The sequence below is a fragment of the Helicoverpa armigera genome, chromosome 18 (genome assembly GCF_030705265.1).
Source record: "Helicoverpa armigera isolate CAAS_96S chromosome 18, ASM3070526v1, whole genome shotgun sequence".
NCBI classification, from domain to species: Eukaryota; Metazoa; Arthropoda; class Insecta; order Lepidoptera; family Noctuidae; genus Helicoverpa; species Helicoverpa armigera.
The window spans coordinates 5,537,300-5,553,967 of NC_087137.1; the positions used below are offsets into that span (position 1 = coordinate 5,537,300).

Below are 16,668 nucleotides of genomic sequence, written 5' to 3' on the forward strand. Positions count from 1 at the left end.
CTACATTATAACGTTTCTGAGAAGTGCGCAGTACTACTAGGCAATTGTTTCTCTGTCACGAGGGGCGTTCTCAACAAAGGTGAAATAGATGTAAACAAGGTCCATATGAATAATGTATTGTTTAGATGCATCTCATTAAACTGTTCATAACTTCACTTCGAAAGCGCATCTAATTGTAGCCTACATACAGCAACTGGTCTGTCTAACAAATGCTACAGTTATTATCATGATAAATGTAAACTACATAGGTATTAGAATGCGAACATAGTTATTAATTACGCTCTTAAACACTTAAAATATTTCATGCATAAATTACTTTTTGTTAGACTAACGTGTTCAGCACCTATTGTCTAGTAATAGCCTTTATAAATATTAATAAGTACAACTAGTTAGCGCACCTGTCATCTACAAACGCATCTGATCGGCAGTAAACTTGAAAAAAATACTTCTCGTGGACAGACATAATGGCGAACGAAACAAAACACTTACGAATTTATTTAAGTGCTTGTTCCTTAAATTGCGATGCAGACGAGTCTCAAGATGTCTTGGAGTTATTAGTAAGTGGAGCAAAAACTTGACCTGCGAGCACGCGCCCGCTCCATGCTCTTGTAAGGGAAATACTAATTAAATATTTTGATACAACATGTGCAAGATGGGATCTCCCAAATGATGCGACGATAAATTTAGCGCAGAACACACCTGTAGGCGGGTACCACTATAAAACCAGCAATTATGAGTGCTTTGTGTTCCATACCTTAACAAACGAAAGTTCATTTTGTACGCTTTAGTGGGTCTAAGACAATTTCAATTGTGACACAGTTCTCTTCCTACGTGAATGGCATATTTTTAGATTTAAAGCAACAAGAAGTGCTGAAATGCAATAAGCTATTGCATTGTATGAATAATAATTAATCATAGGAATACATGGGACGAGTATACGAGAGTGCGTTGCGTCATGCATGGTAATAAGAAGACATTACAAAATTACCCACCATTGTTCTGGGTTCGCGGAACACTGTTTGTTGCTGCGCCCGCGCCGATCGGCGGCTAATAGGGCTCGCATCATTGTGCATCTCTGTCGGTTCCCACAACACCGAACAACACCGTGGAAGCATCACTATGCGAGCTTCTATGAAACAGTTTTGTGTAGGAAGTACACGCAGTCACGTAATTCGTCAATAATTGCGAATGCGTTCAAAAAATAGTCACGTACGCAACGTTCCCAAAGGATTCGATCTAAAAATATGTTCCCACTGCAATGCGTAGTGCACCGGCCTATCTAAAGATAACGTTGCGCCAACACGTGTTAGAACAAGTAAGTTTAGTGACCCCCCGGCGTGACGTCAGGACCGTCCGCAGTCATTAGTCGACGTCCTGCGGTGATCTGACTGCGCTTTGTACCCTCCACGGTAACATTCAACAAATGCTCGGGTAATTGTTAAGTAACGAGTACATTTACAAAGCCAGGAGTCATTTGAAAAATATTCATGAAAACGAACCGAAAGAATAATAAATCCTCGCTTACAGCAGGCAATTACCAGTTTATTATTTTGTTTTGTTATAAAGTAAATTGCTTGTTAAGAATGAGTAAGGAGGAAGGAAGTGAGGGGTGTTATCTTGGTGGAATCTGTGAGATGTGACGTCTGAGTAGAAGCGAGGTGGTCGTGAGTCAAGTGTGGGACGTGACGGCTCGGGTAGGGAAGGAGGATGGCCACTGATCTACATCGGGAGGACACGTCCGCCGCTCGTGCCTGTCCATGGTATTACGTGACCGGGAACAAAACCTCAACTGGGAAGAAAACAAAAAAAAAATAACGCAAATGGATATATCTGATGCTTTCCAGTTCATCAAACTTGTCCTTCTTAACGGTTGCAATGATGGTATAAAATCAGGTAGTTCCAAAACTCTTGCGGCTTACCGCTTCCTTGAAAATCATAAAAACGACGAATTCCTTCGGGGTCAATTTGGACAAAAAGTAACCGTTACGAAGTACTTAGATGACTAATAAAAACCAGACATTCCGTTACACAAAAAGGCATTTTGGAAATAAAGTAGATGCAATCACACTTATGTATCTAGCAGTTAGGAAAAATTCTTATATTATGAGGCATATTTTATAGCTTTCTTTTATTCCTTAAGATTGTCCCACAGTAATATTTTCAGCTAGTTTATAAAAAATGGTTAAAAAAGCGCTGACACATCATTATTCGCGTCAGTTGCGTGTACGCAGCGTTTAAACGATATTCCGGGAATCATGGAGCGGTGACCATGACTCGCTCCACTGCGTCCTTGGGGATAGCCGGGGGCGGAAGATACGTCCCTACAGTTTTGACTCCACAAAAAAGTATTTTTATAGTGATGTAAAATAAATGCTATGATAAATTGCTCCGTAAAAACTGGTAGAAAATATTCCATAAAAAATATCTTGATTTTTTTTAAACCGTTTCCTAAATGTTAAGGTTTAGGTACCTAAGTTCCCAAATAGTTACGAGAAGTCATAGAAACCTGCTTACGATAAGTGGTCATCGATCTTCCTCAATCTGTATTTATATTTTTTCATAAATCACGATTACACCTTTTTCGAACTGCTACTAGTATTTTGACATTTGGAACGCACGAATTTTTAGTTCGAAGTGTACCTAAAAACTTTTTATACGCTTATAAATTATATACAAGATGTATAAAGAATATGATTTGATTATATACACATTGAAATCTGTTGGTTAGCTCGTGATTGTTTCATCGCGCAATTGTTCATAATTATTGATAATTTTTATTTTCAAGGCGATGCTATGTCCTTATTCTGAGTGTATTCGCTACGTGTTTAAACCATGTATAATTTGTAATTACGCAACAGACGCAAGCATCGGTAAAGCATTTTCAATAGTTAAACCTTTTAATGTCAGGAGTCAAGTTAAAGTTGGTTATTGTTGTGTGCTGTTAAATAAGCACACTAAGTGACCCTAATATACATTTTTCTACGGATTATTAAAGACGTTCTAGAAAAAACTTGGTTTAGTAACATAGCCGTGTAAAAAGACAAACAGTAGATTCATTTTACTTTCAAATACAGTAGGAAGTCAGGATACTTTTTAGAACTTAAACGTAAGATAACATGAAGAAACACTGAAACGCGTCATTTATCATGTTTGCCGACTAATCTAAATACAACTTAGCGTGGTTTACGTAATCACAAAAGTGGCACATCGGCCATCGCATCGGTTCTAATATTGACACGCCAACGCCATGCCTCTACTTCCTCGGTCCGATACTTTCTCATCGTTTTATGTAATTTCATTATCATGCGAGACAACAATCAGTTTTATCTGTATGCTAATGAAAATGTGCTAAATATGAAACGTACAGACATATACAGACAGATTTTAGAATTGCTGTTTTAGTTGTAATTTAATATCTGCTGAAATATTTAGTGTATTGTGACAGAGTTTTGAACCAATGAAGCATTTGTTTCAGTAGGGAAATACCGTGTGAGTTATTAAGCAATGCTCCGAAACTTAAACCCGGTAGTAATTTTAGCAAATATAAAATTTTATGTGACTAGTATTTTCAGCATAAATCTAACTTGAGCGAGTTAATCGATGTGGAAATATCGATAAATCAACAGCTACGTGTAAATTAGTGATGTTATTAAAACAATGCTTCGAGTTACGCAAAGAGAAAGCGGGAAACTGAGTTATCGGTGGTTTGCTTACTTTTGCGGTAACCGCCACAGCACTCGTCATCATTCTGGGAAACCTATAGATGTGATTAGAAGTACGTGCTGCGTGATGTAACAGAATGACCACGAGCCAATGATCAAGACAAATGACGAACTAAGAATATTTATGTCACCTGACCTCGAACTTCTAAAATTAATTACACTTACATAAAAGTTACCAAAAAATATCGATGCGTAAAAATCGTAGATGCAGGCAGCTGTCACCTCCGTCTTAAAACCTTTACCCCATGTATCATAAGTTGACGTAAATCCGATCAAATATTTAACGGGATTCAGATTTTACTCTTAGCCCAATCGGATTTTCAGTAATAAATATTCTACCTGTCTAACGCGATTATTACGTAAAATAATTTTTTTTCCACTTTTATGCTCGTAAAGTTTTGTTAGGTAATAGATGCAGTAAACGTCAGAAATGAACGTTTAAATAAATCTTTACTTTAACTGCTTTATCTGTGAGCTTTGGCCCTTTAGGGTTATCTGATAGAATGATGTAACGTCACACGATTTTGTAACTAAGTATATAATTTTGAAAAAGTTTAGGTAACACAATCTAATCAAAGCTGTCAGTGTAAAAGGCGTTGCATTAGAGGCGTCCCAATCAGTGGTGTTACCGCATTAGGTGCGAAGGGGCATGGATGTGTGGTCAGCGAGGCGGTGACCCGCGGGGGCAGTTCCGAGGCACAATTACCCGTCATCTCCAGGTTCGAGGCTTCGAGGCTTCGAGGCTTCGTTACGAGCTTGCCCCCGGCGATGCACTTTCTCCCATGGACTTATTTAAAAACGTCTCCAAGCGTGATTGACGCCCAAGCCGAACTATTGTTAACTATGTCGTGACGTAACACGTTTGACGTGCCGTCACTCAATTTACAAGGGGTTTTGTTAATGTGTAATGATGCGTATTCTTCGAGCTTGCCATTTAATTGTTAGGCAATAGTTCTGGCCGCTTAACATATGTCTATGTACGAAATTGCTAAATATGTGTGTGATTTTCACGCCTCCGAACTTCAGAGTTATTGAAGCTGTCATTCTTTCTGATCACAATAAGATTGCTAAGATTGATATTTACTTAATGCTATCGCAATAAATGCTATAAAAGATATTCTTCGATTTGTTGTTCACAAGTACTAACATTCGCAGATAAGTGGTTTTTTATGACCAACTAAAGGGTTAACTGAAACTCTTTTGTTTAAATGCACGGAGTAAATAAACAGTTTAATAGTACGCTATTATCACAAGCTGTTCTCATCTTTAACTGCATTTGTGTACTTTATTTTACGTTCAGGACAATATGTTAAGAGCATTCCCAACGGCGAGTTAAATTAGTGGGCATTGTGTGCGCGAATAATGTTTTATCGTTGCCATTAATTGTGGAGTTCCGAACGCGATCCAACTTGCCATCTTATTTGAAAGATTGTTAAGTTTCATGAGGTTTTTTCCCCGTCCTTGTTTTAAATGAATGTTGTGGAGGAGGCTCGGGGGCTGTGTAAGAAGGCCGTTGACCGCAATCTCCTGCGTGCCGTGATTCGGCCCAGAATGCATTATTCCGAATCACCGCGCCAGTCCTATATCATTCCCAATCGAAAATTCCACGCTTGATGTCTTCTTTGGTAACAACGCTGCTTTCCACATGATTTATGAGCATTCGCCTTCAACTCGTAATTACTTGACATTATTTCATACATACCTTGTTTACCGTCTTGACAAATGGTTCTTGTCTTATAGGTCAGAGTGAGTAGGACAATAAGACAGAAGCAAGATTAAAGTCTAAAATTGTGTTCCATTTCACAATAATCCCGTTTGTTTGATGTACGAATTAATATTCTTACAAAAGACATAAACGCGCCGAGAAGCATCTCTTACGCATAGTATTTGTGTACCCAATATTCTGTAACTCGCGCGCCCCGTAATAACTTAGCATCAGAATTAACACAATTATCAGACTTTCTTGTACAAACACTAGCCCTCTGTTCTAGTTACCACTTATTCTATTAACAGGATGCAACGAGTACGTCTCTATTCAGGTCATTCGGAAAGTACGTCTACCTAATCGAATTAACAATACTGCACTCATTATTTTAACGTTATCTGGAAATCGATACCGCGATGTTTTTTCGAACAGCAATAATATGGCCATTGTGTTAGTATTGGCATGAAAAATGTACACATACTAACGTTTGACAGCAATTGATTACCTAACTGAATGAGAAATAGCACTGACGTCTGTAAGTAGGTGAGTAAATAGAACGTACTCGTGGTTTAGTTTCTATCGTTGACCTTTGATAAAGAAATCACTTTTACTAAACGGTATTTTGTCCAAAAGTGAAATGTTATCTGAGATCTTAGGATTGTTTTCATGGAGGATGAGTAGGCGCTTGTGCGCGGTGTAACAATGGAGTATGTGTCGCGGCGACCCGCGGCGACCCCGCCCGACGTCGTCCGATGTCGCCCGATGTCGCCCGATGTCGCGCGATGTCGCCCGATAACTTATACTCCTTACTCCGCCTGAACTTTGCAGCAACACAGCTCAACGAAAACACCATTGTGTACCCCTCATGTACCGTCATACATTAATACAATATAAACGATTTCCCTTTCAATTTATGAAGACAATCAAAATTATTTATTTACCAATCACTTGCTGAATTTAATTACCATGAGCATGCGTTATAGAAACCAACGAATTCCTTAACACTGATTCAAGGCACTTCAAATTATTCCCATGTTTAATTGGATTTGTTACCTCTAAAAGTTATAGCTAAGCAAAATAACTTTATGAATACAAATAGATTTATCATAGAGTTAACCTTTGGCGCAATAAAGTTGAAGTAAATGTTGGACGGCCCTATTCGTCGGTATTGCACATCCTTGTCCCAACTGCGATCGCGAATCTCGATGAATCACGCGCGTCGCATTCCGTGAAACGGAACGCATGCCGCATTACCGTTAATAACCTTTATGGCATTAAATTTGCCTTAAAAACCAAAGTCAAGCGATAATTCAGTCGTAATTATGGCGCCTTCCGACGCAAAATGGCTCGTTTGTTAATAATGTCTGCATTTTTGACCAAAATGTCTTGTTAGCGATAATGAAGAAAGTTTATAATGGATTTATTTAAAGAAATTGTTTCTATAAATAATTATTAATTATTGAAACTGGATTTTCGTGCTTATGACTTTCTTAGCAGGTAGGGGTTCATTATTAGCACTCGGTTTCAGAGTTATTGTAATATTGTGTTTTGTTCGTAATATCGGAAGAACGGTTTGATTCTACTAATATTAGTTCCTTGCCATATCGTTCACACAACATTATTTATGGAAAAAATCTCTAGGTCGACAGACAAGCAAATTGGTCTCGAAGAAGGACATGGCATATATTTTATCAAGGTTCACTAATCTTGTTCGCTGCAAGTGAAACCGCGAGAAACAGGAAGTTTTTAATAAAGATTATAACACAACATCAAATAAAAACAAAGGATGCTGTATTCATAAACCCGTTTATATCTGTGACCTCTGTCAATGTCTTATCTTTTATAAATCTAATTTGTCTCGTATTTAATACCGGTAACGTTACATAAATCACGGTACACCACACGATGACAACTTTCAACTTCCTTTGCGAAATACCGACTGATACGTTACTTACGTAAGTAGGAACGTGTAGCAAGACGGAACACCTCCTATCATAGTCCACTTACTATCGAAACAGATACCAACTAATAAAGATTGTACGCGACCCACTTTAGGACGTTTATGACACTTTCCAAACATAAACTGGGACATTTAAAATATTTCGAACACCAACGAGGCGTGTCCACTAAAAATAGTAAAAATCACGATAAAGAAATTTGGTAAAAAGCTTAAGGAAGGGCGAAGGGCTCGGCGCACGCGCACCTTATCTCGTTTTAGGACAGTTCAGTCGTTATCTAAAAACTTACGAGCCCACTTACTGTAAAGCAAACATTTGAGTTAGAAAGTGCAGTTCCGTGTAACGCGTATAGATAACACTCGCGTGTTTGTGCTCTGGATGCGTGCCTTCCAATAATAACCAACGCTGCTCATTCAGACAAACATAACCATATCTGTACCAAAAAAAGGATTTATAATCTCTAAGAAAATTCTCGTTTTTATCTCGAAAACAAAAACATTTGTTCTGTTTTTTTTTCTGTCAAAAAACCTTAATCCTCTTTTAAGTACTTGCCTAATTGTCGGGTTGTAAAAAACGTGGAGTTTGAATGTGGTTCCGTGGATTGGTTCAGACGTAAGGGTTTAAAAAGTTAGGGCCTTTTGTCAGGAGAGATTTAGACGTTATTATCAAAAACCGGTCGAGGCCTTTTCTAAGAAGTTTTTTCATTCTATGTTATCCGACTGTTAAGACCAGAGGCTGTAAAAATGTTACAACTTTATTACAGATCTCGAAATTAAATTGAATGGTGAATACTGATATAATTACAAACACAATTGAAATTAATGATTGACTGAATATTAATTACTGTAATTCAATGTGGCAAATAAATAGCCAAACACACGTAGACTATACGTCTGATTGAAATAACCTTTTTTCATGTGCCAATTTTATTGCTTAACTGCCGAACAATTTAATTGATAGTCTTTGTTAATTCGTGGCGTATTTCATTGAAAATATGCGAGATTAATTTTACGGCATAAACGTTGGTAGATAGTTTAATTTGTGTACAAAGATCGTATAACGGTACTGTCAGATTGTCTATTCAAATGAAAATCAGTGTGATCGCGTCAGTTCGCGGTTGTGCGCACATTAATATGTAATTATTTACAGTACAATAACTCCGCGTCACCGCCATATTGTGTAGGCATCCTTAATGGAGCCGTCAATAACGATCAACTGGATTTTTTTGTTATTGTACCATAATCAAAGCTTTGTAACAAAAACACGTAAATACCTAGAACAGATTAAAGTTAATGAGTTGCTGTAGGTAATGGTTTTTATTAATTGTATAAAAATCAAAGGTTATTAGTAAGGCAATGTGTCATTACTGAAGGTTGGCTAGAAACTTCTACGGTGCTTTCTAGATAGTCCCGTCTTTTATTTCATGCTGTTGAATTTTTTTATGGAATATACTATTACTTACAAACAGATTCAACACCCAGTTGCATTTATTTTTTTATCTTCATAACGTAAAACACAGGATATTACGCCGCTAGCATCTAACAGTCGCAAGCGCATTTCTCAGAACATAATGGAAGCGCAGCACGTAACTGAGTCTAATGTTGGTCATTGCGAGTCAAACGCATAATTTTACGAGTCACTGAACACGTCTGCATACAAACCGAACGTTTCATATTATTGTTATGAACGAATACGAACCCCACTTTGATTGATAACCGTCATGGTTCAGTAAACTAAAAAAGAGTTCTTTAATTTCTATCTCATGTTTGTCATGAGATTTTTCTATCGTAATAGAAATGCTAGGAAGATAAAACAACAATATTTTAGTAGTAACAGATGAGCAAATGTGTAAAACGTTGTAAACCAAGGTTGTCAAGAAAGCAAACTTCATTTTATTGTTGCGTATTCATTCGTGACCTCTGACAAGTAAAAGAATGTATGTGTGAATGCAAGAACAAGCAAAACATCGCATGCAATTCAACGAACAACTTTTCTTGAGGTCTTATGATGTAAGTTTCTTACAATGCCACTTATATTCTCACGATCCTTCTCCCTATTATAATAAAATATCATTGTCGTGGACACGGTTGAGAGACTAGCGAAGGAGCCTACAGGACCCTCGCTCAACGCGATGAGAATTTAGATTGAGCTTTGTTACAATTGATGACTATCATGCATGCTTCAACGGATATGCTCATACGCAGCTAGGGTATAATGCACGTCAAGATGTCACTAACTAACAGTTAACGTGGAACGGTACTGGGTATCAGTTACGTTAATTAAAATACTTTTTAGAGCGGCTTGAATTACGAGCTGTATGAGAGATAATGGCTGGTTTAACTGTGACCCGTGCTTTCATAACGTAACTAGATGTAACAGGTTATGAGTAAATGTCAATCTTCACACAGGATTTTCGGATCAAAAAGAATAATAAGGCTAAAAAAAAGCCTTCTGTTGATCACAGTTTTGTAGACTCTTCTTTAACTTAACCCCGTGGCTAACGTATTTAGCTAGATAGATTATCCTTCCGGGGCTGCGGAATTGTGCGAAAGGATTACCGCGGTCCTAGTACATAAATGGCCTAAGACGGCACACGACGGTTTTTAGTCAGTAAGAGTCTGACACTCCCTCACTCAGGGGTCATTTAAAAAAAAAGCTAGATTAATTATGTAATACATATTTTCTTTTCCGAAGTGCTCCAGCTCCCAGTTGCCCATATCTCATGAGTCTGTTTTACTTATTCCAGATCGAGCGGTTGGCACAATATGAGCGGCTGGTGGGGGGAGGCTGCGCTCGGCGGCGGGCGGCGCGCCTGTCGGACCTGGAGCGCGTCCAGGACCTGTTCCCTCACGACTACCTCGCGCTGCACGACGCAGACGCACCCGCAGCCCTCGCCTCGCATCATGCTCAGGTAACTAGCAACATTTACTCTATTAACTAATCAACAGAATCCCAGCTTTGAGCTTGAATGTCATGGTTCCTCAAAGCGAACCAGTTTTTACTAAGTTAATCAAGAAATACAAAAACATTATTTTTAAATTCTGCAGTTTATTATCACAACGGTCATCGGTTTTTTTCAAACAAAAAGATACGTAGGTACGATATGCATGTACAGAAGATATACACATTGACATAATTTCATTGTAGTTTCCAAAACATTTGTTTGGATGACAAGGAAATAAAGGCTGAACTTCATTCTATTTCCAGAAACAGAAAAGTTTGCGCAAGCGGCCGAGTTTGGACATCAGTGGTACTATCAGTGCAAGCAGCAGCAACCTGTCTCCACGTACCTTCATCATGGAAGCTCCCGTGCAGCTCAGTCCTCTGGGCACCACCTCCCCACCGCTCGACCGTCACTTGTTCCTCTTCAGCGACCTCCTGCTCGTCGGCAAGGCGAGGGGAACCAATTGCTTCAAGCTCAAGGAAAGCGTTCGACTGGCAGAGCTGTGGATCTCCTTGCCCGACAGTGACGATACAGGCTTCATGATCGGATGGCCGACAGTCACTGGTGTTGCCAACTACCTTGCCATCTACCCCACCCAAGCTGCGAGAGACACCTGGTATAGGTAAGACATTTCAGAATACATATTTCTATGTTATGGAAACGATTGATTATATGATACATTTTGTCTGACTGACTACTGTTTTCTTTTAACAGGAAAATCCAAAATGCTTTAACCGCTCAACTGGCCACTGAACCAAAATCGACGAACATCCAGATCTTCTACAAAGATGCAACGACATCGATAGAATTTGTGAGTATTAATTTTTAACATCACGCAATTCTTGTTACTTAATCGCTCAAAGCACATTGCGTGTTAATCGTTAACTGTTAAATCTTCATCTATTCATATTTTTACGTAATATCATATTTGCCGTTTCACGTACGAAGCCACGAGTTTCAACCACAACTCTAAAGAAAGTGGTTGGTCCCTTATGACTGAGGAGTGGATGATTTGCACCTAGTTTTCTTTTGTCATTTCATTACTTCTCTGAAGATCGAAGAAACCTCGTTTGATGGGGTTTTACTCGCCCATCGTCATTGAAATCTATCCTCGTAACACTAGTCGTAACAAGCCCCTTCCTTTCCAGTGTAAGACGGTATCAGTGAATCCTGAGATGAGTGCTCGCTGCGTGGTGCGACAAGCACTGCACGTGCTACAAAGCGGCAGCACGGAGCCCGAGGCTGACGGTGAACACGACGAGCACGAAAGTGACGCGAGGTTCGGAGCCGCCACGGAGTTCACTCTCTGCGTGCGCACGGCGAGAGACGCGCCGCCCACGCCGCTGAGGGGCATCGAGAGACCACATGCTGTGCAGGTAACGATATCAACTTCATTTTTAATTACATTTTGTTTTGTGAAAAAGGGTGCATGTAGTCTTGAACCACCCAAATTGAGCACGGAATGAAGATTAAAATACTGTGCAGATTCTTTGGATATTCTGAAATGCATTTTATCAAATAGTCCAGTGGCTTTCTGTTAATTAACAAGCTCGTTACTAAATGGTTCTTGTTTTGTTTTCAGATGTCAAGAATAAGGCAGACGTTATCAAATGAAGACGGGTTTGATCTAGAACACGTTAACGCTAAGAATAACCCCTGCGGTCTGGTCTTTGAATTGCGAAAGAAGAATCAGGGATTAAAAAAGTACGTATCACAATTGTCTATTATACCAAATTATTACCGTTAATACTATTATAAAGTAGAATTTCAGTCAAATAATTGATGACACACGATGTATGTTTCCACTATCCCCTTTTCACTGTATTGGAATTCTAAAATATATGGTAGGCTATGGTAGACTAGTAGAGAGCGCCTTAGGCCTTATGTCCACCATTGTACTGTATGTGCAAGAAGTAATAAATAAATAAATAGATAAATTCGTCCTAGCCGATTATCGGGTGTTCTTACATAAGGAGATTATATATACGAGGAAATATAAATACAAAGTACCTGGTTCCCTTTATAACATGAAGCATTTGTTGTCAACAGCGGCAACACGACGGGCGGACGCGGCTTGCGGCTGCTACGGCGCGGCACGCGACTGTTTGGCGTGGCGCTGACGCGGTTGTGTGGTGGCGCTCCCCCGCCCGCGCTGTTGCTGGCGCTGCGCCGACTGCGAGCCCTCGCGCCGCTCACCCACGGCGTCTTCCGCAGGAGTGCTAATGCTAAAGCGCTTAGACTGCTTAGAGATAAGGTAAGACTCATACACATATCATCATAAGGTTTCACTATCTATCATATACGATATCTTTAATAATTAATATACATTTACATTCATTAAAGTTCATAATGCGAGGTTTAGGTTCGTAGCAGAGGCTGAGAGGTCGAGATTGTTCGAAAAAGTTACCGCGGCCCTGTCCTGGTACCTAAAAGGCCTACAGAGGAATATGATGGGCTTTAGTCAGCTTTAGTAACCTACAGCGGGAGGAGTTATTTGATAATTTCCCATCACTCATCAGGAGAAAAATGTTCGTAGCAGAGGCTATAATCGGAGTACTTAGGGGGTAGAACATAAGTGAATACATAGGGGAGTCTCACTCTCAAGTAAATTGCTATACCATATTATTTTCCAATTGCCGCAGTAACTAGTAATCTGTGCCATTACGGTAGATCCGACACGGAGATATCGAGAAATATTCACCGACATTTATATCAGTTTATTTTTAGCGATTGTATCCTATTGTAAAGGTCTTTTCTGGCTGGTGTTTATGGATCAGCTTTTTGTCTAGCATATTCAACTCATACATTTATAGTAATAATCCCTTGTATTGTTACAGCTGGACACATTGGGTCCATGGGCGGAAAGTTGTCCAGAACTGGAGCGAGCACCAGTGCTGCTACTTGCTGCCCTGGTCAAGGAATTCTTCCGCGCGTTGCCGCAGCCACTACTCTCTGCAGATCTGTACCCGGCGTGGCTGCAAGTGCTGAGTAAGTTTCACTATATTATATGCTATATTTAGAATACATCATTGAAAGTACATTCAGTGATTTATTATGAAAATAAAATTGATATCGTAGAATATCATTAACATTTTCTTTTTGTTTCAGCTTTATCCCAGAACGAAAAGGTAACAGCCGTGCGCTCACTCCTGCTGAAGTTGCCCAAAGCTCACTACACCATGCTGACCTACTTCATATGTCTGCTGCAAGCCATCGCTAAGAAATCCAACATAAATCTCATGTGCCCCATGAATCTCGGTGTTTGCGTTGGTCCCAGTCTACTCTGGCCCAACACACCTTGTGACAAAGCTCCCAAAGCAGTGCCAATGGTAGTAGAACTCCTCATTGTGAAAGCCGAAGCCCTGTTCGGACCACAGATCGCTGGTCTACTGGGTAATGGAAGCCCTGAAACCTCGAATGCTCTACTAGATTCGGGAGCTGAGGAAAGTGATAGCCTCCATTCAGTTGGTATATCCTTAGATTCCATGGAACTATCCACACCACGTAAGGAAAAGCTGTCACTAAGCCGAGACTCTGGATTAACGCTTTCTGAAGATGATTCAAACAGCAATGGAGGAAACAGTCCTGCACCGAGGAATATCCTTCACAGTTTATCGGCCCCCACTTGCAACATGCAGCAGGAGTCTAAACTTGTCGCGCGATACAACATCGACAATCACAACGTCAGTGGATTGCCTCAAGTTAGTCAAAGGCAAAACATATATTCGAACAAAGCCGAACTGTATAGTACCGTCAGTGATGAGTTATACACAACGCCATATATAGGAGAAAGATATGTACATAATTCAATAAATATTGGTATTTCCAATGGCATAGATGAAAGAAATTATGTATCTAAAACGGCACTGCAGCGATCAACGGCTGATATTTACGACCAGAGCCCAGCAAAATATATCACGGGATTAGAGCCACAAAAACCACCGAGAAGTAACGTTTCTAAAGCAGCCCGCACTTCAAAGGTCTACAGCATGTTCGCTGAGACACAAGAAACAAATAAAAATATCAATAACAAAAACTTCAGCAGAGCCAAGAGCTCCGATAATCTTTTAGAAGCAAAACAAGAAAATATCGAAAACAAACGCGACCTGGTTTCTAGTCAAGAAAATATTGTGTATAGCAACATACACGATCTAGCCATGTTTACAGAAAATATCCAACGACAGAATCAATATCAAACGCAAGCAGAAACAGTTACAAACACGAATTATGCCCGAGTTTATACCGGATGGGAGAAGAAGAGTGCTAACTATACCAGCAAAACGAGCAACTGCATTACAGAGAATATCTACCATGCTCCAACGACAAAGAAACATGGAGAAACATCGAAATCTAAGAATGATGGGAATTTAACACCGGCAGCCACCATTTTTACACGAAATGACTGGACTCGTCAAGCAGCTAGAACAAAGAGCTTAGAAGTCAGCGAAGAAGCGCTAGCAAACGCGGAGAAATTGCGCAACGGCAATTATGACATGACTAATTGCTGTCGCAAGAGACGGTTTGATCCTGCACACATGTGCACCAAGAGCTGCACCGCTCCACCGGCAAACAGAGAACAAGACAAAAATCAGAATCCGAATCCTTTACAAAACTCATATTCTTACGTCGACAACATTCACAATAACAATTCAGACGAAAACAAGAAGTCAAGGCTACGTAATTACAATACAAACAAATTAAACCAATCAAAGTCTCTGGCGAACATTATTCTTCACAGTGACTCGAGCAGCAGCGACACGTTATACCAGCCGCAAAACTCATTCAACAGCCGATCGACCGAGTCACCTGCGAGTGAGAATTCTTTCGAGAATTGCTACACCACTCAATACATAGATCCTTTATACACGTCTGTGTACAACCGCAGAAGGGACATTTACCACGACATGAAGTCGCCGAACATGTTTCCCTCTGACATCTACAAAGCGACGCCTACGGCGGTCCAGCCCGAGTACAACAACTCGGAGTATGAACACAACAACAATAATAAGAAGACTCCTCACATGCCGCCACCAGTCCCACCAAGAAAAATGGTTTATCAGCGAGTGTTGAAGAAGTTCCAGCCAGTGCACGTGAACAAGGACGATAAGAACTCGCGTTCGAAGTCCGTGCCGCGACTGTACCGGGAGCCTTCTGAGGGCCCGGACGCCAAGGGACAAAACGATATGATAGCTTTAGAGGGCTCCGAGTCAGACACTGAGTCCGAATCTTACGTTTAGACGCTGCGCAAGCACAAAATTAAGGATAAACGAGAAAATAAATTAATGATAAATGGAAATATATTTAAATTATTCATAATGCGTACTATGTGTCAAAGTAACAATGATCTGTGTGGAACAAATTTGTTATAAACGTTGAAATATTTTAATCTCGATGTTATGAACTACGTTTGAACCAGAATGTATACTTACTACATTTGTAAGACGCTATAATTTCATATAGATAATGTAAGAACTAGGTATCTTGTGAATCCCGCCTTGAAAATTATAATATGTGACCATAACCAGAGTTGTTTTGGTGATGTAATTCCAAAGACGTAAGAATAGTTTCAACTTTATGATATAATGTAGATGGATGTATCAATGGGATATAACTTTAATAATTTTGTCCTTAATTATACATTAATGTAGGACGTATATATACCAATCGCTCGCTATTAAATTCTATTTAACGTTAGATATTTGTCATAGTGTCTTTAAGGATCGGCTCACATTGATAGTATGATAAGTGTTCTGCGCGAAGTTAGCTAGCAGGGTGTAAATCCCTCATTAGGTGAATAGCTACAATTCGTCGAGTGCTAACTATGTGAGCTGCCCATTTAGGTCTATATAAGTACCTATGTGACTAGTGCTGCATCAAACGATGACTTTGTATAGTCTTGTATCAGGAAATATTGAAATATATTTTGATAATGTAATTAATGAATGCCTGCTGTGTATATAATGTAGATAATATTGTACGTACATTTATAATAAAATATATTAAATGGTTTCATTGGTATTTCATTTGAATAAAGCCCGTATTTCAGGTTAAACCAAAAACCCATACCTATTTATTTCAAGTTAAACAGGTTAACGAGTTGATCTAAGATGCTCTACTATACTTACCTATAAAAATAAGACAAGATAAATAAATGGATGTAATTCAAGTTGAATTTTGGAACACAATGAAAGGTTAAATAAAATACTGTTTATACAACATGTAACTTAATTAACGCACATCCTGAAATTAGTTTGTTCAGAATCGTTTACTGAATCGATTTATATCATTTTTAATATAGATAATTTTTTATCCCAAAAATAATTAAAACTACGGAAATTA

The 16,668-nt window shown here is 39.3% G+C and overlaps 1 protein-coding gene across 1 annotated transcript in view; it reads left to right on the forward strand.

Moving 5' to 3' along the window:
* The window catches only part of LOC110379612 (uncharacterized), a 111,117-nt gene extending 94,778 nt beyond the window's left edge, over positions 1–16,339 (forward strand). Inside the window, exons 4-11 of the mRNA XM_021339348.3 lie at positions 10,132–10,296; positions 10,593–10,951; positions 11,044–11,140; positions 11,478–11,705; positions 11,912–12,033; positions 12,379–12,583; positions 13,167–13,317; positions 13,438–16,339. Of these exons, the coding sequence (XP_021195023.3) occupies positions 10,132–10,296; positions 10,593–10,951; positions 11,044–11,140; positions 11,478–11,705; positions 11,912–12,033; positions 12,379–12,583; positions 13,167–13,317; positions 13,438–15,566 (3,456 nt within the window). The 3' untranslated portion in view covers positions 15,567–16,339. The remainder of the gene's footprint in view (positions 1–10,131; positions 10,297–10,592; positions 10,952–11,043; positions 11,141–11,477; positions 11,706–11,911; positions 12,034–12,378; positions 12,584–13,166; positions 13,318–13,437) is intronic.
* The last annotated feature ends 329 nt before the right edge of the window (positions 16,340–16,668 follow it).